We start from the raw sequence: 25,710 nt of genomic DNA, 5'->3' as shown, positions 1-25,710 counted from the left end.
ATGAGCAGTGATTATAATTTATTCTGTCAGGAGCAATGGTGGTATGAATGGCTCTGTCCAAAGTAATCAAGATTGTTGACTATAAGCCAAAGCAAAGGAAAGAGCAACACATGGTGTTTTATGGATTTAGATAGTTGTCTAGCTTCTGACTGTGGAAAAATCTGAAGTGAATGGATGGGATGGAGAGTGGAGGGGAAAAGGTGTTCTAATACTGTCACTTGAGAAGACGAATAGCTGTGAGGTCAGACTTCCTGGTGCATGTTATCTTCAAAACACAAACAGCAGTATTCTCTCTCCTCTATCTACTTCCTCTGTACTTGGGAGGGTTGCACAGTACTTTCCAGCCTTTCCTCCGTGTGAATCAAATACTCCTATTCCTGAGCTAAACAGGCTGTCTGCCCACTGATCATGTCCTGCTCACCTCTCATTTCTGAGACCGTGGTTAAAGCATAAAAGTTTATGTGAAAATATTAAGTGCTTTAATCCAGGTCTCTTTGTGGTTAGTCACCTTTCTCACTTTCTAACTGACCTGTTTACTTTATCTAGAGGGACTGATACTTGAAGTTTTCTTGAAGCTCCTGCTGCATAGGCAAATAAATGTTTCCTATTACTGCAGTGCTGGTAGAGTGGTACTGTTAATACCTGCTCTACACACATTCTGAATTTTCTTCTCACCATCAGGTTCCCAAAGGGAAGATTGGAAGTGAACACACTCAAATTTGGTATCTTCGGGAAGGGCTGCAATTCCCATTGGATTGGCAGCTATTGCACCCATTTTTGTCAGCTGAGGTGGACTCATTTGGAGGTTTGCTTTCTGTTTAACTCTCAAAAGAGCTTAGCAAAATAAGCATCACATTTATTATATAAAAATCCAGTACAGAGGTTGTTGGTGCCTTATTCTGACACAATTCTTTACCTTGTGGGGACAGGAAAATCTTCCAATAGGAGTTTTCTTCCCTCTATTTTAATTGGCATTGTAAGGAAAGTTTCAGCTCCCCAAATCTTCCCCAGATCCAGTGGATTTCTAAATAAACTTAGATTTTACACATTGCAGCCCTCTATGAGCTCCCTTTCATCATCAGAGCTCTACTGAGGATCTTAATTTGTGTAACCATTCTAGGAAAGGCTCTGAGCAAACTTTATCCATCCTGCAGCACTACACATTAAAGTCTTGTGAACCTTGAAACTAATGAAGCCAGAATTCCTACTTCATTAAACCTACAGTTTAGTGAAGTTCTCATTACTATTGTTCATTTTTAATTTGTTAGATTTGTTGTGCCCATCCCTCTATAGAGTTGAAGATGAAGTTGCTGAAGGGAGCTGTGTTTGCAAGAGGAAAAGGAGGAAAGGACAAAAAGAAAATTATGAGCTACTTTCTTTGTTTTTAGAATCAAAGTCATTTCTAACAGGAGAGAGGCTTTCTGAGCATCGCCCACGCTGCATTGCAGAGATAATGCGAGTAACAGCCATTGTGATATCACCTTGGGGAACAGCTCCAAATAGCCATTCTTTAACAGCCTTCTTATCTTCATACTGGCCGATTTATACATTAATTAATTATATATGGCATAAATTGTAGCCCAGTCAAAATCATTTGGGCTATTTTAGGCCAGGGAATATGATTTTTTGCAATCACTAATAAAAGGCTACAGCTTTAGGTCCACCTGGCAGTGCAGAGTACTAATATAACCCAACAGTAAATTTGGGGCACTATATTGTGCTGAAATAACATGGATGCATTTGCACTTGCGGTACCAGAACTGTAAGTTACTTTGGTTGACTGCAGAAACATATCAAATATACTGTAGTAAAGAGACCAGTCTTGCAATGTATCTTGTCCAAGCGCTGAAGTAATTTTAATTTCTTCTAGTTAGTTAAAACATGTTCTGATCCTCACAAGGTGATGCACCACAAAGTTTAGCGCCTTGCTTTCCAATTAGTGGAAGACAGGTATGACCCATGTCAAGGGTAAATTGGTCTTTCCGTGTTCCTTGATATTCCTTGTCAAAGCTTTGACTTAGTAGGCCTCTGCCTTTCAAACGCAAACTCCATTTTCCCTTGCTTAAGTGCAGTGCTCAAATCCTCATGTGTAGGCAACTTGTGTCATGAGACTGGGTGTAAATTCTTAACGAATCTTTTCTCCCATACTGTGAAATGTAGAAAGTGAGCTGAGCCTGGTGGATTCCCCAGCATCTTGTAACATGTAAGTCTAGAAATTACTCAGGTATCCAAATTATCTTTCTTTCTCACCTTTCCATGTGATTTCACATGTACAGATCCTCATTATTTACTTCACAGAATCTTGAAAAACATGATTTCCTTTACAAACCAGACTAAAATGTCATTTTAACCTATCAAGAAATAGCACTGATCTGGTTTCTTGTTCACATATGCTACAAATAGGGTTTCTGAATAATGACAGAGACTTTCTGAAGTGTTTTCATATCTTTGTCTTCATTTGATTTGCTATTGAGTCAACACATTATGCTCTGATGGCAAGCTTGTATTCCGGGATACAGGATGTGCTTAAATTATCATAGGCACTAAAGAATGAAATGACTTACTATGGTCTGTTGTCTGCCTTTTGGTAATGTATGTGTTATTTACTGTACTCATTATACTTATTTCATTCCTCACATCTGCCATGTTTTCACTGCCTTAATGAGCAGAGTAAATATTTTACATTATAGTATGTGTGGTAAAATATATTCCATAGTGAGCATGAATAACCCAATACTAGATCTTTACTAATTTTTACAGAACTGAGGGGGTTTTTGCTTTTTTTTGGTCTTAAACCTCAAAGCATCACGACTGAAGTAAAATTTACCTCTAATTATAATTGGCCTACAAGCCTTCTCCCTTTCCTTATAAGATATTCTTTTATAACCAATTCCTTGACTTGGGGCATGCAAATCTACTATATTATGCAATCAGTTTCTCTAATGATGCAGCTGGCAGAAACAAAAGCATAATTCATAGCCTGCAACAATTTGAGAATGTTTTAATAGCCCCCCAACTTATTCTTTAAAGCAGGTTTAAGGTCATTGCTCCATTGGTAGATTTGCCCTAAATTAACAACCTTGGAGTAAAATTGAATATAACTACATGAGGAAAGTGGGGTGTACAAAAGAACAGAAAGGATAGAACTGCATCTTTTATAATTGTGGCCTCCATTAAAATGATATTGAACTGGGCCAGGAGTCATATCCTAGATTAAAAATCTTTAGGCAAGTTTCATTGAGAGTCAGCAGTTTCCTCCTCTCCACAAAGACATTTAGCTTTTCTTGGGATACACCATTTGCAGTGTATAGCCTCAAGTGTAACACAGATTTCTTTGGCTTAGCATCTTAAGTAGGTGATATTTGCAAGAGTATTCCCTTCTCCACTTCTTGCCAAGGTAGGAAATAATATTAATCAGCTTTGCTAAAGTCACTCGGCTCCATTATTTCAGGTAGGAGGGCCCATGGGAAGACAAGGTTAGAATACAACAGAAGGGAAGAAAAACTTTGCAGCAAGGAGAAAAAGAAAGGAATGAGGAAACAAATATTAAAATGAGAGAAAAAAAGAATAAAAGAAACATACAAAGTATAGAGATCCTGATCAGTAGTGATGTTTGGTAAAATACTAATTTTAAGCCTTTCAAAGCCTAAATACTTTGGAGCACTGAAGTAAAGGAGTTGCCTAAATACTAAGTTGCACTAGTTTAAAGAAAAACTGTCAAGTAGCATGGCCCAGTGCTAAACCACTATAATCTGGTATTTCAGGATATACCGATTTAAGGCCTTGGTTACGATTGTGAATTTATCCCAGACTACAGATCAGATTTCACAGGTAAAATGAATAAACTAGTATAAGCCAGGCAAAAGTACACGTCATGTTTCCACAACAAGTGCTTTGGATGTGATAAACTGGTTTCCAAATGAACATGTGCTAACATCAACCTACAACTGATTTCACTAAAATTACACTATCCTTTGGTACTTTTGCCATTGCAAGGCTGCCAAAAACTGCTATTAGGCTTGGTTTCTGCTTCTGGCCTCTGTCCCACTTCCTACTTTTGCTATAGAGAGGGAAAGAACACCCTTGAGCTCTGTGCTAGTAACTTTACTCATACCTTCCTTTTTCCATCTGTGCTGTCAACCTCCTCTCTGTCCTTTACGGTTCGTAAGCAGAACCTTGGAATGTGAATAATAATGTTGCTTTAGTGATCTTTAGTGATTATACCCCCATGACTGGGCTGATACATACTGAATCTCAATTTGAAACATCTTCCTCATTGGTATTTGGATATCATGGTGAGAAACCTCTTAGCAATATCCCTGATAGATTCAGAATATTTCTGCAGTAGAAGCCTGGGCATGACTTGGCAGAGTTGGGGAGGGAGTAACTTCTGCAATGGCAGAGGAAATGAAAACATCTGAAATGGTACCAAGGAAAAGTGACCGGTATTGTGGCATAGTCCGCACAATTTCTTAAAGGGGAGACAAGGAAGAGCAGAGGCTCTGCAGTAGAAACTTGCCACATATTTCATCAAATGCATGAGCAGCCCAGCTGGATGTGATAGTCTGTCTTAAAAGGTAGGAGATGGGTTTTCCACGGTGATGAGGTTCCAAAAGATGAATGCAATCAACTGCAGCAAAAATCTCAAAGGGTGCTAATCAGCATTTCAAGCACTGACTTTAAGTAAATGGCAACCTATTTTCTCATGAAGTAGGTAAGAACACACCAAACAACTAACTTGGTAAGTTTGTTCAATTCTGAACGCATTTTCTAGAAACTGCTTTGTCTATTTGTACTGTAGTGGCTTTTGTGCAGGGAGTAGCTTAATGAACAGAAATACTTTTTGTTTAAAATTTTAGACTTTTATTAGCAAATGCTCTATGTATAACGCCTTGGCATTTCTTTAGACTGCACATGTATTAACATATTTAAGGCAGGATCACAGATAAAACTGACATTGATACGTTACATTTGATGTGCATACCACTTCAAAATTAAGCTCATTAAAGACAATAGAATGATCCATTGGCAGGTCTTCAGCTGCAGACCTAGAGGTGACAGGCTATTTGGTGAACAATTTACTGAGTGTCTCACTCCCCCCTTCTTCTTAACCATGGGCATTGTAAGTTCATTCTATTAACCTTAATAGGTTTGCCTTCAAAGTGTTTTACTTTGAAGATTTAAAGGTGAACTCTTATCATATGTCAATCTGCAGCTAACTTAAGCAACTAAACTAAAAGCAGATGCAATATATTTACCTACGTGCATACTCGTTTTCCTGTCCACAAGTAGCAGCATCTAATGCACATGAAGAAATGATACACTGTGCCCTGCCTGCATGATGCTCTTCACTGTGGGTCTTTCATTATTCTGTAGGGTCTTTCAGGAATTTTTCTTTCTCTCAATTAAAGAAGCATTAACAGCAGGCATCTCCAGCTAGCGAGTGTCTTTGCATGCACTAACTGAAAAAGGTTGTGCAAGTGACAGAAGCTTGTTTTCCTCACGTAACAACTCCAGCAGGTATATCTGAGGGCTGCCCTCTGTCCCAGCAGGATGTTGTTTTCTCTCCACCTGGGAGTCAAAGACAGAATTAGCAAGCAAGTCATAAATAGATTTAGCATTTGAGTTGAGGGCAGGCTCAGGCAGCTTTGTTCAGACTAATGTGACAGAATAGCAGCCATCATCTTTTCTCTATTGCTGCCTTTTAAACTGCGCATCAGACAGTGCTGCTGCCACTTTTATAGAACCTAACAAAGACACTGAAGCAGCTGGGTGCCTCCCATCATTTCCATCCCATCGACCCCTCAAAGTGGCTCCCCCTCACAATGACACTATCCCTGACAGATTTAGGTCCTTGCAGGACTCAATATTTTTTTCCCCTTACTTTGATGAGTTAGAGCAGTGGCTTGGAGAGGTCAATACAGCAGTACATGTCAGCTATCAACAGCCCTGCTTTTCATCACCCTGGCTGTCATTATCACAGAGAACACCATACGGGCCTTGGCCAAACTTAGTCCAGGCAACAGAGACATGACACTAATGATTCGTGAGCAGTAGCTAGCTCTGTTCTTATCCTGAGACACTATTCACTTTCTGATCTCCACAGCCGTAGGTTCATGTTGACTGCCCTGCATTCTCTAATGACTGCAGGGAAAGGCTGCCCTCTGAAGTTTTACAAGATCACTTTGTTCCAACGGGGCAGGGTTGAGAACCTAGCAGACCACCACACAAAGCTGCTGCGACTTACTGAAACAAAAATTCGGAGCTTCCAAAGCCCCTTGCTTTCTAACACTCTTCCCCAAAGTGGGAGGCTGGTGCAGCTGGATAAGGATTCCGAGATCAAGACCCAGTAACAACAAACAAGCTGTTACTGAGCAGGCATTCTTTATTGCAGTGCTGGGCAGCACTGGGGATTCTCCACCATGAGTGCTCCAACGAGTCAGTGAAACACCCCGACCAATGTACACCAAAACATGCATATTCAGTTTCATGTCAATGAGTTCCCAGAATTCTTTTACATAGTAATTTCATTTCCTGGAATTGGCTAGCTTTGTAATTATGCATGCTCGGGGGTCTCCTGCGGGGGTCTTTGTTGATTCTAGTCCTTTGTCATCTTTGTCCTGGTCTCTAGTCCTGGTCCTGTCTCCAGTCTCCCGCTGATAGGTTGCCCAGGTGGGTCAGAATCAACATGAGTATTGTCTGTAGGCTCCACAGGTTCTTAGAAGACTTGATGTTATCACAACCTACAGGATGCTTGGCATAGCTGACTGATAGTTTCACAAAGCATCTTGTTTTAAAAGCAACCCTTAGTATAGCAAATTCATTATTTTAGTAAATTTTTATTAGGCTATATTTCTATTGAATTTACTAACGAATATCCTATGACTATCATTACTTTCTCTCACTCTCAATGCAGTGGACATGGCCAAAGATACAGGCAAGTATTCATCACACCTCAGCATCTTGTGCCCTCCCATTTCCTCTCGAATTCAGTCCAAATGCACAAGACTCATTTCCCAAATGCTGCCTCCTTGTGCCAGCTGCTGAGAGCTATGCTACTAAGAGTAGTGCAGTTAGCAAGACTCAGACTAAAGACATTAAGAACTAAAACCACACACATTTTTTGGTGCTGTGGAATACACTTATATAAGAAATTAGGCTGTGCTGGAGACGTGGTCATGAGAGGAAAATGCTGAGTGATAATTCACATTGGCTGTCCCATACTGAGAAGACAATGAGTATTCTCGTACATGCTAGACAATCCTTCCAGGCAGTGTAGAAGTGCAGCATCTCCCTGGATAGCTCCTATTTCTTATCCCTTTTGCTGCCATGACACCAAGGTGAAGGTCTCTCAGAAACCCCTAGCCAGGTTGGTCAAACAGCTTCCCTAACTTCTCAGCAAAGTGCATAGTCTGCTGATTCCATGAAGTCAAGAATATAGTCACAGCTATTTGACTGCACAATCTCTGTTTACTGTTGTCCATAGTGACCTTGATAACAGCTGATTTGATGAAAATTCCTTCTTTCTAAAAGTTATGAGTTCAATACACAATCCTCTTTCCAAAATTTACCTTTCATCCATCTTCATGACAAAATATTCTTAATGATCATAATAAATCTTCTTCTCAATTTGTATAGAATCGATTTTGTCTATTCATTAGTAATATAGACTTATTTGTATTTGGCTATTGATTTCAGGTTGATTTAAAAGTATAGGTATACCTCATCAATGCCATTACACAGATGAGGAAACAAAAGCATAGACTGCTACAAAACAGCTCTCTCAAAGATATGTTACTATATGCTTGAGCATATGGATCCATTTGGTTTGATTCTGTCTACGCACATCAGCAGTAGAGTATGGATTAAAACTCGGGTCTTCCTAACACAGTGCCCTGCCTGGTGAGCCACAGGATTATTGTACCACTGTTTTATTCTGCCTTTACTGTGTGACCTCATACAATTAATAAGGTGTATCTCCAGCCTGCTCTACACCACTACAGAAACAGATTATTTGTAATATTGTATGTTTTTACTGTATTTTAATATCTTCACGGCTTGAAACAAATATGAAGTTGGCTCTATTAACTGCTCCAAGACCTGGACCTGAAGACTCTGTGTGTTAGATTCTCTCTGCCTGTGTATGCTAGTGACTATTTGCAGGTCCTTTTATATTTTTTTCTCCTGAATGATTGTACCTTTCAAAGCGGTGTTTGAGTTTTAAGGAGGTTGTGGGGACTTAAATTGTTGGCACAGGAGAACTGCAAGGATATAATGTCTATAATAAAGCATCCCATTTATCTACTGATGCCTGCATTTTTTGAATTATAAAGCACTTAGGGATGTTCAGACAATCACGACAGCTGAGCTAGCTAAACATTCCCCATCTGCATATTATTCTGCATAAATAGTGGAATGAACCATCCCAGCCTGCTAGTTTTAAGTCTAGGTTCATATTAATATAAAGTTAAGCTGTGGAGAGAAGGAGAAGATATTCTTAACATTTACACATTGCATGAATCCTCTTCTGGTTTGGCAATAAATTTGGACTAGGAGGAACAAATGCCTCCTACTTTTACAAGCAGCTTGTTTTGGACATTGCCAAGAGGAACCTCTGAAGGTACTTGAGCAGTTTTGATTCTACAGATGTTCCAGTCAAAAGGCTTTAGATACATGTTGCAAATTACTGAAATCTGCCATAATTTTGAACAGTAACTACTTTTCAGTCAAGTGCAGAGATATGATTCCTATTCTGGTGATGGATGGCACAAGGGGCAAAAAAGAAAGCATTAAATGATGATGTCTAGCATTACCAGACCAATTTAACTTTGGTCTGGTGGAGGGGCATTATGCTAGAGACAGGTCCCACCGTATTTTTGGACAAAGTCCTTAAATACCTCTAGACCTTTCAGACTCAACTAGACAAGGCTATTTGAAAGAAGGAAAAACCATTCTGAAAACAACTAATGCTACTGTAAGTTAGCCTTGGCCGCATATCTGTAACAGGATACGCAGTGACTGGTCCATCCTAAGGAGCTGTGGAGTCATTAAGGTTGAAAAAGACCTCTAAGGTCATCAAGGACAGCAAACCCTGCAGGTTTCAGCCCTGTTGTATGAATTCCATTCAAATCCCCTTGCAATTCATGTTCACTTCCCTCTTCTTTCCTTGCTAAGTCCCAGGAGAGGTTCTGAGTAAATAAAAGCTGCTTCTCTTCTAATAACCCTTCCACTCTTCCTATTTGATCAGTTTAAGTCACGCTGAAGTGCAGAACTCGTCATGTCATGACTCTGCTCTGTAGAAGCTGCCCAACTGACTGCTTCTCTCAGTAGTTTACCTGAAGAAGATGAAGCTATGTGGAGTCTGATAAGAATAATTTTTACATATAGAAATAATAATCTATATAAATTGCAGAATCTCCATACATGAGACCAGTCGTCTAGTCTGTACAAAATTAACAGAAAATATATCAGGTGAGAAGTATGACTGGCTGGCTAGTTACCAGAGGAGGTTTAAAAGGTCTGAACACTCCCTCAACCTTTCCTGCCAATCAGTCAGAAACCTCCACCGTCAGACAGCCTCATCTGTCACTCAGGAACTACATCTGCTTGCTTGCTTATTTTTCTCACTTAGGGTTGAGGTCACATGCCCTTCTTTTAACTAATCAGAAGAGACAGCAGTAACCAAAGCACAGGATCAGTGCTCCTGGAATGTCTTTCTTGAATAGCCTCTCTGTATGTTCTATCCGCAAACCTTGCCAATTAATTTGGCATATGCCACCAGAGGAAAAGAAGAGGGGAGAAGGCTTTTGTTTGATTTGAGATCCAGCTAGAGGAAGTAAGTATTTCTGAATCTTATATGCTACCTGGAAAAACAGCTGTAGTATTTACTGAGGAGTTTCCCATGAGTAACAGGAAAACACCGTCACTAGTTCATTAAATGGTAGCCCTTCATAGGAGAGTTCAACTGATGTCCTAGCACAGACGAAAAGTACAAAAGGTAGATGAAAGTGCTTATTTTTCAAAAAAGTAAATCAACCTTCTGACTGCTTGTTATCCTTAAGAGACTAGGCATAAGAGAGAGTGGAATAACTCATTTTGCCTCTCTTAAACTACCTCTGTTCCACCTTTGTTCAGCTCTGCTAAACAGCATTTAAATAGTTGTCAGGTTCTGCCTTAGAGATCAGTGCATTTCAGCATTAACTGAAGCTATTCCTGTGGAGCTGACTCTTAAAAAGAGCTTTATACTGTGGGTGAGAGGTTTGTACATGAAATAAAGGGCAGTGAAAGAAGGCCAGAGTTCAGGGAGAGAAAGCACATCTGACTTGTTTGACCCCGACAGTTGGCATTATCTCGCATCTCAAAAGGATTTCAAGGATACCAGAGCCAGCCTGGTCTCTCAAGGCTGGTTTCTCTTTGTAATGCTATTAAAGTGAAGAATCGTGCGTGACTATGATTAGCAGAGAGAGGTAGGCTTTTTTTTGCAGTCGTGGCAGGTAAACGACTGCCTGGCATCTCAGGCGTTACAGAGGTGGAAAACACACCTTGTCAGACAGGGAGAGCAGAGTTGGAAATTGTTGCTTCTACAGGGGAAAAAAAAAAAAAAGTTTAAAAGGAGCAAAGGAGGAGGAGGAAAGTTTGTACATTAACTGTACCAGGAACACGGCCCTGCCTGAAGTGGACTTTCCTTCCCTCTGAGCAAGTACGATTGTTCCCATGCATGAGAAGCCACAGTGGCTCATCACCTGCTACTTGTACCAGATGGTACTCCAGAAGAAGGAAATAATAAAGTAACACTGGCAGATACTGAAGAAAAAATAAGCTAACCTGGAGAAGGCTTAATAATTCTATCCAGCACCAGAAAAGTGCCTGACAAAACTGCGGAGGGGGGGAAAAACCACCCGAGTGGAAGCGGAGACAGCGAGGTGAGAGGAGCAGGGCGCAGGCCGAGGGCGCGGCAGCGCTGCACGGCCCCGCGTCCCGGGAGGGAGGGAGGGCGGGCGGGCAAGCTGCTGCTTCCTGCCGCGGGCTGCGCTTCAGCTTCTGCAAGAACGATGCCGAGATGAGCCCGAAGCCTTCGCCGCCTTGGAAATTCAAGCTCCCGGCGGAGAGGGAAGAAGACTTCCCAGTGACACGCCAGTGTCCCAGCGCAGGGCGCCGGGGAAGGCGAGTCCCCGGCCCCGCAAGGGGCTCGGCGGGACCCCCCTCAGCCCCCGGGCTGCCGCGCTGCAGGGGGCGGGGGGGAAGCAGGAAGGGGCGGCTGCCGGCTGCGCTCCTCTGCTGCCCTCTGCAGCTCCCCTCGGCCGCAGCCGGGCGACAAGGCGCCTCTGCGGGGAGGACATGTCTGCCCCAGCCCCTCCCGGCACAGCCCCTCCCGGCAGGGCACAGCCCCTTCCTCCTTCCCTCCCTCCCCGGCTCCCGGCAGGCCCGTGGGGCGCAGGCCCAGCGGCCGCGCGGTCCCCCAGCCGTGCGGGGGCGGAAGGGCGAGGCCTCCGCTCCCTCCCGCTGCTGAATCCATCGCCGAGCGGCGGATCACGGCGGCGGCGGCCGATTCTCTCGGCCCGCCTTCCCGGCTCCGGCCCCGGCCCCGCTCGGGGGAAGCGCCGCCCCGGGGGCGGGGGCGGGGGGGAGGACGCGTGGCCGCAGGTACCTGCCGCCCGCGGGCAGCAGAGGTCGTTGGTCCTGCCGGGAGAAGGGACGGGCGCACCTCCCGCTTCCCCCCCCCTCGCCCAGCTCCCGCCGCGCAGGGGGAGCCGCGGGGCTCTCCGTCCTTGCTGGGTGTGCGCCTGCCCCGCACGCAGGGCGGCCCGGGCCCATGGAGCGCGCGTTCACGCCGCTGGACTGCCTCCTGCCCGCCGGTACGGTACCGCCCGGCCCCGGCCACGGCCACGGCCCCGGCCCCGCCGCGCGGGGGGGTGCGGGGCGGGGCGGCCCCGGCGCTGGGCGGTGCTGCGGGGCCCGGGGGAGCCGGGCGGCTGCGGAGCCCGCCCCGCTGCCAGCAGCGTGTCCTGCCGCCCGCCCGTGCCCGCCCCGCAGCCCTTACCGCCCGCCCGTGCCCGCCCCGCAGCCCTTACCGCCCGCCCCGCAGCCCTTACCGCCCGCCCCGCAGCCCTTACCGCCCGCCCCGCAGCCCTTACCGCCCGCCCCGCAGCCCTTACCGCCCGCCAGGCCCGCCGGGCGCCAGCCCGCTGCGCTGCAGCCGGTCGCTGTTTATCGTGCCCGTTTCACTGCCATTGTCACCCCTTTGGAGGTGAAGTTTTAACCCCTTTAGCGTTTTAATCTCTTCGGGTTTAACCGGTACCTGCGGGTAACGGGACAGAGGTGTTTCGGGCCGGCCGGGCCCGGTGCTGTCGCCTGGTGCAGCTGGTGTCTCCGGGCGAGGGGAGCCGTGCGCCCTGCCCCGTGTGCCCGCGGCGGCGGGAGCCCTCGGGCCTCGCCCTGCAGCCTCCTGCCTCTGCCCGCCTCCCTGGCGCCCCACACGGAGCTTCCCGTTTCTCAGGGCACAGCCTTGGGGCTGGGGTGTGGGGTTTTGTGGTGGTTTGCTGCCCCCTTAGCTGTTCACGAGCATTCTGTTATTATTTTCGAGACCCCCAGAGGTGTATCATTAAGGCAATGCCTCTAAAGGATCGCGCACCTGTAACAAGCACAGACTCACCTAGGTAGCTTGTAAACTGGTTGGGGTAGGCACCTTTTCTTCGCTGTGTGCCGGCAGTATCTGATTCAGTAGGGCCCAATCTGCTGTTCGGTGACACCATTATAAATAGTAAATATTTTTATATTTCTGTAATGTGACTGTAAAGCTGCATAAAAATAATTTCGGCATGGCAGCTGAATTCTAACTTAAGCTGCTCTTTGCCGCTCTGTCCTGACACCGAGACTTAAATTGCCATGATGAGGTACGTGTTGTTACTCATTTACTGGTAAGATCTGGAGGAAGGGAAGAGTTTAACAGAATGTACACTTTCAACAATTCAGTATTTTTTTACAACTAGCAGTTTAAGGACACGTTAAACTCTTTCCAGTGTTTGTTTGTTTGTTGTGGGTTTTGTTTTTTTTTTGTTTTGTTTTTTTAAATAATGTTTTGCTCAAATTTTTAAAGACTTCTTCAGGGTATGTTCAAAGCTAGTAACAAGTAAAGCTGTACTCAAAGTATTCCTGCCAGAAATGTGTATTGGCTCTGGGCCATTTGTGTATTTGGAGATGCATAATTGCTTTGAGTTGAAAGAAGAAATGGGCATGGAGGTGAGATTTTAGTGGATTAACTCTGTTGGTGCAGTGGGATGTCCTCTTGTATTGAATGAGGAGTAACTACCTAGAGTAGTTACTGAGAGTATATAGTAAGGTGATGTGAAAAAATACTTTAAGAATTTATCCCTGGGGAAGAGCAGACATTGCTATATTTATTCTAAGATCGTTGCTTTTGATAGGCATCTTTATTATGTTAGGACTACCATATGTCCCAAATTTCCAGGATTAACGGTGTATTTCTTTTTCCAGTTGGTTATGACTGGTTGGAGTTAAAGACTTGGGTTGTTTGTTCACAGTTTTCAGATGACCCGCAGCCTTGTCAGACCAGAGGCTTTAGCGAGGTGTCAAGGTGCCTCATTCTGTTTAAGAAACGGCTGCTACAGGTATTTGGCTTGATTACCTAGGATAGTGGGCCTACAAAATGCGCAGTAGGACTGCATCTGGGTCCTTGTCATTATTACAAACATTCATTACCAGTGTTGATTTAGCCTGCTCAAAGCATGCAAGACTGTGCAGATTTATTTGGTAGTTCCACAGTTCAAAATGTGGTATCTCACTTAGGGAGCACAGAACTGAGATTTCCAAAACTGACTAGGTGAAATGGGGTCTCAAATTCTTCTTGAAAAAGTGTTCATTGTTTCTTCATCTGCTTGCTTCAATGGGATATATATTTAAGTGTCCAAACAATAGAAAATGTCTATTATATTAGAACATGATGCTTCTTAGAGGCAAGATGTGAGGTTACAAAATAAACCTTTGCAAGGCCTTTGAAGTACTGTGGAACTTGTCCCATTGCCTTCAATAATACAAATGTGTATCATGTTCTGGTTGCGTTCTAAAGCCCTGTGCAAATACAGTGGCATGTTATGGTGAGAAGAATGTGAAAGATTGATCAGCTGCATTTGGAAGTTACTACTTTTTTACTTTTTTTGGAAGGTGTTGAGAAATTATGCTGATATTTATATTAAATAGAATAAAACACAGGTTTTGGAACTTAATAATAGGTACCTGAATTGGATTTCAGGGCTGTGTGTGTCTTGGTAATTGTAGTCAGTTTAGTTAGAGTTATTTAGATTCTTGTAGTAGACTATATGTCTCCCTATATAGTACCTGAATGAGGTCCACGTAGCAGATATTTGAGCACTGCTGTGCTAAACTAATATGCTCAGAGACTTGAACATTATTAAGATTATTATTATACAGTCGAACAGCTGGAGAATAGTTGAAAATGACCATGCGACAATCAGCTGTACTTCAGAACTGTGTTGATTTGTTTAATATAGTTTAGAGTGAGTAACAAGGTAGAATTTAAAAGTGAGATTTAGCTCTAAATTTTATTATTTCATACTGGAACAGACATTTTTACTTCCTCATGAACTGAAACCATTAAAAAGGCTCATAGACATCCACCCTGAATTCCTGTGTGCTGCTGTAAAAGGGTCAGGCAGAAGCTTTGCAGGGTGAAGCTGTGATGCAGCTGTTGTAGAAAGCTCATAATCAGTCATGTCACACTATGCCTGTGAATCCTGGTAAGAGTAGCTTGCTGTCTTCTGGAGCATCCTTTGGTAGACTAGATGTTTTCCTCGTGCTTTTTATACCTTTTTCTTGCACTATCATTGCCTCCTGCTGCTTGTCCCAGACTGTGCTGCAGGTGTTTCTGCAGAGAGACAAGTGTTTCTAATTTATTCTTTAATACCATGAACTTTAGGAGCTGAATGTGCTGTGCTTGTGACTGCTTAACAGCAGAAGTACTGTAGCATCCTTTAATAAGGTTGTCCCTGAATAACACTTGAGACTTTTATAAGGGCAGACTGCCAGTTTATTAAGCTGTGTTTTCTCACAGGGAACATTTTATGTTTGCATGCCATAATGTGGCCTGGATTCTCACACATCTCGAGATGTGATTAATGATTTTTTGCCTTCCACAGTCTTCATAATGTTGCTCATTACTGTTTTTTATCAAGTGGGGTGATGTACAAGGAGGGTATTTTCCTCAGTTGATAATCTAGCACCTCCCATTTGGGCTGTCTTTTCTTGATCAGGCAGAGGGACTGCAAAGCATAAGTGAATCTAGTCCTTCTGGCTCTCTTCTGTGCCTTGCAGGGAGGGCTTTTGTTGGAGCTGAGTTTCCAATAACTGCCAGGAGCATATGATACCAGTGAGGGTTGGTTCCTCCCTGTCCTCCACACCTCGGTCCTGTGACCAAGTGCTCTTGTGAGCTATGCTGCCTTTAGACCTAGGGCTTAAGACTTGGTCTGCTGAGGAGAGGGTGTGTTAGCTTCAAATCACTGAAGCAAGGTCATCTATATGTCATGAGAGACACAGCCACAACAATTAGGACAAAGACCGCTTCGGAATTGTGTGGAAATTTATAGTTGTCTCTTTGTACAAAGGGACTGTAAAATTCTGCATTGAATTTAAAGCACAGGCAACAAGAGGAAGCAACAATACGCTGCAAATGGTCGTCCATCATTCTACAAGCTTGATTGTCTCTTTCTTTACTATATGTCTTCTGGAAATGCTACCAACTGTAAACAAGTTACCTCTGAAAGGATTATATCACCATATTCCTTTTGAAATGCCCGGGGCTTAAACTCTTTCCTTAATGTTCCCTTTTTTTCTGACACTAAGAGTTGAAAGTTATTTGTAAAACAGTGACATGTTTGCTATTCACTAAATGACCTCCAGCCTAACATTAGCATCAATAACCATCTAAACGCCCCTTCACTAGGGCTCTGCATGGTTTCTGTGATGCATTATCTTGCAGTCTAATATACAAAATTCTGTGGCAGAAATCAAGACGGTCTTGGGGTTGGGAAATCACCCTGATGGTCTCTCTGAGCTGTTGTAAATTAAAGGCATATGACAAATGGAGTCCCTGACTCTTAGGTTGCTCTGTAATTTTACAGGTTTTGTGCCACTTCTGTTGAATCCAATTTGTGAAGTTTTTAGGTGAATCAGATTGTTCAGAAGCTGTGATTGAGTTCACCAAAGTTGAAAAATGTGAGTAAGGTTTTCAGTCCTTCAAGACTATTGCAGGAGTTCCGTAATGAAATTAGCAAGCACTTCCGTATCGCTGTTATACTATCTTTTTAATTGAAACACATTTAAAATACTTGGGTTTATGTCAACGTTGCTGACTTGCTCCTGCTTTTCATTTCATGTAAGTAGTAATACTATTCATTTAGTCAAGTTACCTGGGATGCCTCAGCTTGTTTTTGAGGTTGCTGTAAAATGTTCAGCCTCTGACCCTGCTGCTTGCTAATTGGCTTTGCTGGGTCAGCAATTGTTTTGTAAGCATTGTTGTGCAGATTACTTACAGGTGCACTTAGGACTGAAGGGTTGCAGACAGCATTTAGCAGCCATACTCATTGTTACCTGACCACTTTCTGTTAGATCTCTGCTTTCACACATTGATAGCTTTTGAAGTTCTTGATCTTTTGTTTATTTTTTAAATGCTTCATATGCACTTAACTTGTTTGGAATGAGGTAGCAAGCGTCTTTAGCCATTTGAGCTAGCAGGGAAGATGAGTATACCTTTACCTATTTTTGTGCACACACACACAGCCGCGTTCTGAAATAAGCAGACATTGAAGCCAGTTGCTGGTTGTGTGGGTGATAGATTGCATCTCATGCAGTGTCAGTGCACTGGTAGTTCCATATATTGCAATGATTACCAGGGTATAGCTGGCTTTTTGTTGGATGAGAATAAAATAGTGGAAGGGACTGAGGGAATCTTAAAAACAAACAAACAAAAAAACACCCCACAACAAACCCAAAGAAACCTACAAAAAAACACCCCAAAACCCACCCCCTAGCCCCGCAACCAAACAAAAAACAAACAAAAAGCCACGAAAAAACCCAGCCAAACAAAAAAACAACCCAAAACTCCACAAAACCCCAAAACTAAGCAATCAATAACAAAACCTCAACAGAGTATAAGAGCAACAATGATGTTGCTGGAGCTTCCAAGACAGAAGCTCACATTCATTACTGCTTTCATAGATGGTAAAGCACTCAGATAAATTATTTTTGTAAGACCTTGTTGTTTTTCATCAGTTTAAACTGAGTTCTAGGAGGAGTCACTTAGGTATAGCAGGTAGTCTTAAAGCTAGGAAATACAGTAGCTGGCCGCTTAATGTATCCTGTAGTTCTTTTTTATTTTATTTTTCTACTTTTTTCCTCTGTGTTTTAACACCAGATAAGGAAATAGGAAATAGACTTATTCCAGACATCAAAATGTTCGTGTTGTTTGTGTCCAAGTAAATGTGTGCAGGATTGCTGGAAAGCATTTAAACTTGCTAGTCTTTAAAGAGTAAAATTTTAATCCTGTGAAGCTAAAAGAAGTCAAAGAAAATAATCATCTTTCAGAAGAGACTTTTATCTTTTTTGCAAAGCTCATCCAAGTCTGATTTATGGAGAAACTCAGTATGAAGCAAAGAAATGAGGCAGTTTATTTACACAGGAGAAAATATGATATATACAGGTTTCAGATTTTTCAAGATCCAAAATAACAAATCCCAGGCATACTAGTGGATTTGCTTTAGTTTTGAACATCCTCAGACATTAATCAAAGCTTAATCTATAGCGAAATCAAGAGTAAAACCTAAAATCAGTCTTAAAAAGGAAAAAAGCAACCTAAAAAGCCCCCAAAAATCCTCAAAGGAAACAAACTACCCGAAAACAAGCCAAAAGTTTAGCACTTTCTCTTCATAAGTCAGTTCTCAGCAGCTTTCACTTTAGGTTTGGATGTAACCTAAGGGATTATGACCTTTAAGAACAGTGCTGTTACCTGGTGCTTTGTCCAGGGAAATTACCAGCAAGAAAATTAACACATTAATTTCTGTGTGGCATAATAAAAATACTCTGTGCTGGTCTCGGAAGTGCTGTTTGTCAAAGCATGTGGATAAAAGGAGAGGAGGGGGGTAAAAAAACCGAACCTAACAATTTGCTAACAGGAAAACCAACAACACAGTAGCAGATCTTACCTAGTACAAAATATAGTAAAGCAACAGGAGAGAGCTCTGATGATAGATACACCTGCTCCTTGGTGTGTTACAGAATGTTCCCCATCTCCAGTCTCTACACAGAACGGATTTTGCAGTATGTCCAGCAAGGTTAATTAATCTTCCACCATAAGTGACTATACCTGATCACAAAAAAGGATAACCAGTTCTGAAGATTTTTGGCTTACATCTTTCTGTAAATTATAGCTCTGCTTGCTGGGTTGCATGTAGGTAATTCATGGGAATAGGTTCTCCATTCCATTCAACTTGGATTTTAAACCTGAGGAATATGATTAACAGTGTTTGTGTAGTAATGCCTTTGCATAATTAAAAATAGAATTGAGAATTTAAAGTGGATACAGGAACATTCAGCTAATTAGATTTTACATAGAGAGTACACATAGTAGCGCTTGCATTGCTTTTAAATTAAAGCTATTTCTGTACATTCAGTTGCAGTTGAAGCCACTTGAAGCCATTTCCTGTTATTTCCTAGCTTTGAATTTCATTTTGAATGGCAGTTGAATTTTCTCAGCACTAGTGCTGATTCTTTGTAGCTTGTGTTGATGGATTATCTGCCAGCTTTCTTCTCTGGCAGTACAGAAGCTGGAGGGATGCACGTGTTTATCAGGCCAGTTGAATAAATGGGAAGCTGGCCATTGAATTCAGTAGGAGCAGAACCTATCCAATCACAATTAATTTATTTTGTAGTTGTGACTGCTCATGTGGGTTTTGCTTTGCTTTTTTAAAATTTATTTTGTTGCTGTTTATTGTAGTTCTGTGCGAGTGTCAATAAGAGTGTCTGTGGACCTGCTTGGTGGAGGCACAGCAAATACTGTCAGGAGAGGCATTCCTGCTTTTCTTTTTCTTCCCACAAACATTTCAGTTATGTGTGCTATATAAGCATGTATGTAAAAAGGAGTACCGTTCTGCTTCCACAGCAGAAGGGCACTGGTATGTCAGTGAAATCTTTGTGTATGTATGTGTGAGATTTACTTGCTGTTATTCTAAGAGCTGATTTAGCTCTGGCAAGCAAACCACTGATGTAAGTCAATAGGACCATATCTAAGCATGGGCCAAAGCTGCAATTGCTCAGAATCAGTTAAAAGGAAGCTGGGTTGAAACCACACCTAGGCAGTTGTTCAGCAGACTGTGTTATTTATATTACTTGAAACTTCCCTGAGGTTAACTTGTGTCACAGAGCAGCTGTGCAAATTGAGAGGCTGTCTCCAGGTGCTCCATTTTGAGGCTTTGCACTCTTGATGAGAATTTTATGTATAGGAGAAATCCTAAGGGCTGAAGCAATGTTTGTACTACAGAGTTTGACCTGTGTATTGATTATGCTTACATGTATCAAAATCTTTGTCGGCTTTAACGTCATAATCCAAAGCCTGTAATGTAGATACTTCAGCAGGCAACGCTTTAACTTCTGGAAATGAGTGCTTTGCAAGCTGCTTGGGGTAGAGCACAGCCTGGTGAGTGTAGTCTGTGTCCCCATATGGAGTGCTTCCCCTGCACAGTTAACAGTCATAATTAATAACCATCTAAACAATATTTTGTCATACTGTGAATCCAAAAGTGAAGAAATGTTACGGAGGGCAGGTTGTGAGTCAAGCAGCTAAAGATTTGCCACTTGGACACTTGGGTTGCCAAAGGAAGTGGTGCAGTGGCTTGGCTGCTGTGGATGCAACAAGAATAGCTCTTGGGGAGTGTGTGACCACATTTAGTTCATAATGAGTTGACTTTGGTACACTGGAGAAGACTGGGCTCTGCTGTGAAAGCATCTGTCTCCATATTAGCACTTCCTGCTCCAAATGGAAAATTTACCTTTTAAGTTCCTTGAAGAACAGCTTTTTTTTTTTTTAACAAAAATTAATTAAGGGACAACATTGAGGAAACTTTTGTTAAGGGCAACTTAGTGTTTGGCTTTCTGGACTTTGGCAGCAGTGGTCTTGAAAGGTCACTGCCCCAAGACTTCACTTCAGAAAAATATAATGACTTTTACTGGGTTTAAAGTAGAATGGTGTTATCTGTAATCCTCTCTTTTTAGGGTGCTGACATATTCCTGATGTTATTGAGAGTGCTTTCCTATTCTTTCTTTGCCCACAATCCACTATGGGAATGACATTTAGTACTGTATGCACAGGCTTTGAGCCTTTCTAATTACTTCAGTAACTATGAACAGAGGATTTAAACGGTCATTTTGTAACTATAGGAAATAAAAGAACTGCTATTACATGTTCTTCCTTGAACTGACTTGTAGGGTTTTCACTTGGAAACTCAATTTCCTAGCTCCCTCTGTCTATTGAGACGACTATTGTTATGTATTGGTAGGATTGCTGCTGTTGTACTAACCTGACTCACGGTCAGGAATTTTTTCACTTGAGCCTCTGAAAGAATTTCCTCTTCTGTCTTAGTCTGCTATCTTGTCATAAGGTCATAAATTACATATTTGTGTCAACAAAATTCTTTAAATCAGTAAGAAAGTAGATCTACTATATAATGTTTTGTCTTCTGTGACCATTTTTGTTTTCCTTTTTTCCCTGCATACCTACAGCTGCCATAGTTGTGCTTACAAAGCCCCAGGTGTAAGCCCAAATACACAGAGAGCAGGACAGTAGTCACTTAGGAGGAGCAACAGCAATGCTAGGAAGAAAAAAAAATCCCTGATTTTAGAGAATGCTACACTTCCACATGGAGGGTTTTCTAGCAGGGACATGGGCAGAGTGTGTTGCAACACAGACATGCTTTGCACGTCTCCTTTAGTTGCAGCTGGCTGTTTTTGCTGCTGATGGAGTGTGAAGTCTCTGTGAAATTATCAGTCAGTGTCTGGCTTCCCCAGAGAGGATGGGGAGTTATGAGAGCTGGGTCTTGGCCTTGTGGTACTGCTCGCTGGAGATGGCCATATGGTATGGGAGAGGGCGCTTAAAAGGGCTGTCACAACAGATGTTTGTTAGCGTACTTATTGCCAAAAGCTCTAAGTGTCAGCTAGCTCCAGTAAGATACTGTTAGAGCTGTCCCAGGGGTGCAGTTAAGGAGGGATGCTGTTTAGAGAACACATAGTATAATTTATTATTTGCATTGATATTGCAGTGGCTGTTTTGTCAGGCAGACAATGCCAAAACAAGACCCAGAGGTTGGAGCCAAACAAATTCATACTTGAATTAGTTACAGTGTTACAACATGGAGAAGAATAATCAGCCATCTGAATATTCTACCTTGAAAGGTGGGTTCTTCATCAGTGTAAATAATTTGCAAGTCATACTTGACTTGAATCAATAATGAATTTCAGACTATCCCTTATACAAAAGGCTAAAGTAGATTGTCACAGCGATGCTTTCTGGCCTCTGAATCTACAGACTGGAAACACTTAATCCACCAAAGGAGAGACATTTTTTCCTTACCATTTAAGTAATCCAGACAGACTTAAGAGAAAAAAAAGTATCTGGTATATCCTGGGGTACTGCAGCATGGACTGTGAAGTGACTAGTCTCACATTGCAAAGGAGGTCCGTGAGAACTGGGAGCTGATTTCAGAGCTTTTGTGATGTGGTTCAGAAATTGAGAAGCATACGTCTTTCTTATATTTTTAGTAAGTTGCATGATTAAAACAAACCAAACCCCTCAAAGATGGTACTTTAGTACTTGGTTATGATTCCTAGGCAGCACGAACTTCTTGCTGCACTAAGACTTTACTACACAGTGTGTTGGATTTACTGCTAGCTACTGTGAGCTATCAAAAGCTTTAAAAGTATTTTAATATATTGTATCCCTGTTTTACCTATAAATAAAACTTTGAATTCCACAGGGAGGAGGACGAAGTTTGAATATAGACAGTGGAGCAAATAAGTATGCTGAACTTACACAACATTATGCCCAACTATTCTATTTCTCACCCAGATTTACATTTGCTGAATGTATTTGCTGAAATAAATAGCCAGTTTCCTTTGAGAACAAAGTTGGAACAGAATAAATGTAAGGTTAACAAAGGGACTGAACTGTAAAATAACACAATTATACAGCCCAAATAATGTAAATTAGAACAGCAGAGAGGAGATCTAAATTTAGGAATATATAGAAAAAGCAAGTAATGTTTTGTGAGAGTTCATAAACTTACAGTTTTGCAGTCTGTTCCTTTGCTGCTTAATCGTCCCTTTTCTTATTTTCCCCCGATGGCAAATATGGAAAATACACATCTTATGATTACAACAGTAGGTAGAAGGAGTTTGTTACCTTTCTTGAGTGGAGGAGCCTGTTGAAAGAGGATAATGTGGCAAGGAAAGCCTACTGTTCTATTCGGTGGAAGAGACTGTCAGCTGTGAAGCTTATCTGCAACAGAATTGTCCCATTCACAGCTTCTCCAAAAGCATACATATATACATACATAAATACATAATACAAAAAATACGTAACAGACCTTCGAAATATGCACTGGTTCTATTACAGTTGAATAAGAAACTAATTTCAACTGCAGTAAAGAACACTCAAGTTAGATACTAGGGGACAAAAGTAGAGGTAGCAGGCAGAAGCACTGGAATATGTTGTTTGGGAAGACATAGTCCCCATCACTAGGAGCCTTGTTTTTTTCAGTTAGATGAATTTTCAGTTAGAATTGTGGTTCTTAGGAACAAAGGAATGGGCTAGATGATCTTCTGACTACTTAGATGTACAAAAGCATAGAAGATTCAAATGTGTATTTAAGAATCATGTACCTAGAGTCAGAGAGCTTTCTCTGTGCATATCGGCTACTGAATGACAGGCTGTTTCTGCAGACTTTCTCACTCAGGTAATTATACTAGCTTCAGATGGGCTACTCAAACAAGCAGGACTTGCTCATGTTTTGTTGTTTTCAGTAAGTAAATTATGAATGCTTTCTTCTGCAGTTGTGTAATAATACTTATCAAAGCAGGATTTTTAACAAAATCACAGGTGACATCGAAAATACACAAATATATGAAAAGGGGTATGAGAAGTGAAGCTCCATAAGTTCTGAAATAAGGAATGAAAACTGTGTGTAGCAGTTGCTGTGCATTTGCCAGACAGTGAAATCTGTCTGTGATTTCATTTAATCAATTTCCACAGTGCTGCTAATTGGCATTTGATTTTCAAGAGATTTCAGAGAGATTACCTAAAAAAAACCAACCCTGTACATTTACAAGTTCTCTTATTCTGTTAGCTTTTGAAGACAGTATTTTGTGCTGATAAGAAACAGAAGCATCTTCTAGAGACCGTGGCAGGAGTTTTCCAGGAATCTGCTTTCTCTTGATGTCACAGAGGGATTTCAGGTTATCAGAAAGAATGCTTCATTTGAAAATGGCTCCTAATTATATTTTTTTTCCCAAAACTCTTTAGTATGAGTTTCTGAGGATGAAAATCAGCAACAGAATGCATTTACAAAGAGTTTATAGTTTACTTTATATTGACAGGTTTCACTTGTGTTATTTTCATGCATGTCACTATAGAGACAAATTCTGTTGCCAGTCTAATTTATACGGTGGTTATTGTCTCCAGTGAGAAAGTATCCCTCAAAGTACAAGATTCCTGGTGGTGTGAGGTACAAGAGTTATGGAAGCTGTGTGCAATTAGTTCATATGCTGCATTGGTGGTTGTCTGAGTTGAACATCCACTCTTTCTTCAGCTTTAAAAATTGGAATTTATGGCATCATGTCAAAACATGTGAGCACTTGAAGAGTAGTGTGCAAACCACTGGCTCGACAACACATTTGGCGTACGAGTTAGGTCTTTGAGACAAATTACATTCTTACTGTACTGTTTGGTTTTAGTTGCTACCTACTTAAAGTTTGAGCTACTAACCTAGAAGGTTGTAGCACTTAAGAAAAGGGTATGACACTGAGAGATCTTCCTTGATACCATGCATCAAGAAGCAGATGTGCTTATATTGTGGATTATGCTTAACCCTCTGCCTGGAAGTTTATTTTGATAGTCCTGGATAGGCATGACAAATGCTAGTGCTTGGTAGCTTGTAACAACCGCTTCATAGAAATGAAATACTTTGAGATGGTAAGGGGAGAAGAGAAGGCTGAGGAAGATGATTTTCTGGACTGCTGTATCATAAGTTGCTGGAGTCTGGAGTAGCAAAGGGTGTAGATGTTTTCTCTAGGGAAGGAAACAGGGTTTTGAATCTAGTATTTTCTGTCTTCTACCACTCTCGCAGTAAGATACGAGTACAGAGGATGCAGAAGGTAGTGTCATAAAATGGAGGAAAAAAATGGAACAAGATTCAGGAATAAATACAGGTAGTCTCTAAATGTTGTGCTGGCTTGAATTTACTTGATGGATGCCAAAAGCTGTTCTTTATTTAGAGACGACAACACCCTGCCCGAGAGGACAAAGGTGACATTTTGTTCTTCAGGGGCATAAAACTAGTTTTCCTAATTATTTCTGACATTTTGCCATTTGTGCTATGAGCTTCCTTAGAGGATAGAAGTGAACAGCCAGTCTCCAGTGAGAGTGAAATATGAACTGAATGAGTTTAAGGTTCGAAATATGCTAGCATTGGCACCACTGGAGTTCCAGAATAAGACAACAGACAACAGTGTAAGATACCTAGGGTATGTTACAGGGGCAGACACAGTAAGCTTCTCTACATATAATACCGAAAAGTCTAAATTAGGAAGGCATTTATATGCAACTTTATACTTCTGAAGTTTAGGTTTAAGTAGAAGGCTGATCTTTAGATGTATTATTGCTGTATTATTTTAGCACCCTCCAGTCCTCGCAGGACATCTGTAGCAGAGAAAGTAGATGACAAAATGCTTTTCATGCCCTGAACACTTTAAAGTTTCATATTGCATGGAGGTGTTCAGAGCCTGTGCAGAGGTATAGCTTACAGCACGGGCAGCCAAAAACATCTGGTCATTTGTAGGTATTTGCCAAAGAGATATTTTGCAGATCATTACATTTGTATGTGAATTCAAAGATGTGTAGTTTAGGAAACACTCTGATTCAATTCTTAGGATGTTCTACAAACCCAATAATTCATTTTCGTTTTTTAACATCCTAGTGCTTTACAGCATTTTGTATTTATCCAGGAGGTTTTGTCCTGATACACTGGATGTTCATTCAAATTCATTAGATCAGAGGACCTGAGGACCTGCCGTATCAGGAGAGGCTGAGAAGACTGGGTTTGTTCAGCCTTGGGAACAGAAGGCCTTGGGGAGACCTTATTACCATGTTGCAGTACTTACAGGGTGGCTACCAAGAAGATGGAGACTCCTTATTTACAAGGAGTCAGAGGGAAAAGAGCAGGGTCAGGGGCACAAGTTGCTCCTGGGGAGATTCCAATTGGATGTGAGGTAAATTTTTCACCATGAGGACAGTCAGACATTGGAATAGTCTCCCAGAGGAAGCGGTAGATTCCCCACAGTCCAGAGTTTTAAGTCTCAGCTTGACAAGGTGCTGAGCCATCTCATATTAACTATAGAATTACCTAGAAAGGTTGG

At 41.8% G+C, this 25,710-nt stretch overlaps 1 protein-coding gene across 1 annotated transcript in view; it reads left to right on the top strand.

Annotated features, from left to right (window-relative positions):
* The first annotated feature begins 11,640 nt into the window (after positions 1–11,640).
* The window catches only part of TPK1 (thiamin pyrophosphokinase 1), a 341,274-nt gene continuing 327,204 nt past the window's right edge, over positions 11,641–25,710 (top strand). Inside the window, exon 1 of the mRNA XM_051611450.1 lies at positions 11,641–11,855. Within this exon, the coding sequence (XP_051467410.1) occupies positions 11,813–11,855 (43 nt within the window). The 5' untranslated portion in view covers positions 11,641–11,812. The remainder of the gene's footprint in view (positions 11,856–25,710) is intronic.

This window comes from Apus apus, chromosome 2 (genome assembly GCF_020740795.1).
Source record: "Apus apus isolate bApuApu2 chromosome 2, bApuApu2.pri.cur, whole genome shotgun sequence".
Taxonomy (NCBI): domain Eukaryota; kingdom Metazoa; phylum Chordata; class Aves; order Apodiformes; family Apodidae; genus Apus; species Apus apus.
The sequence above is the reverse complement of the archived record's forward strand: the minus strand, read 5'-3'. Positions and strand labels throughout refer to the sequence as shown.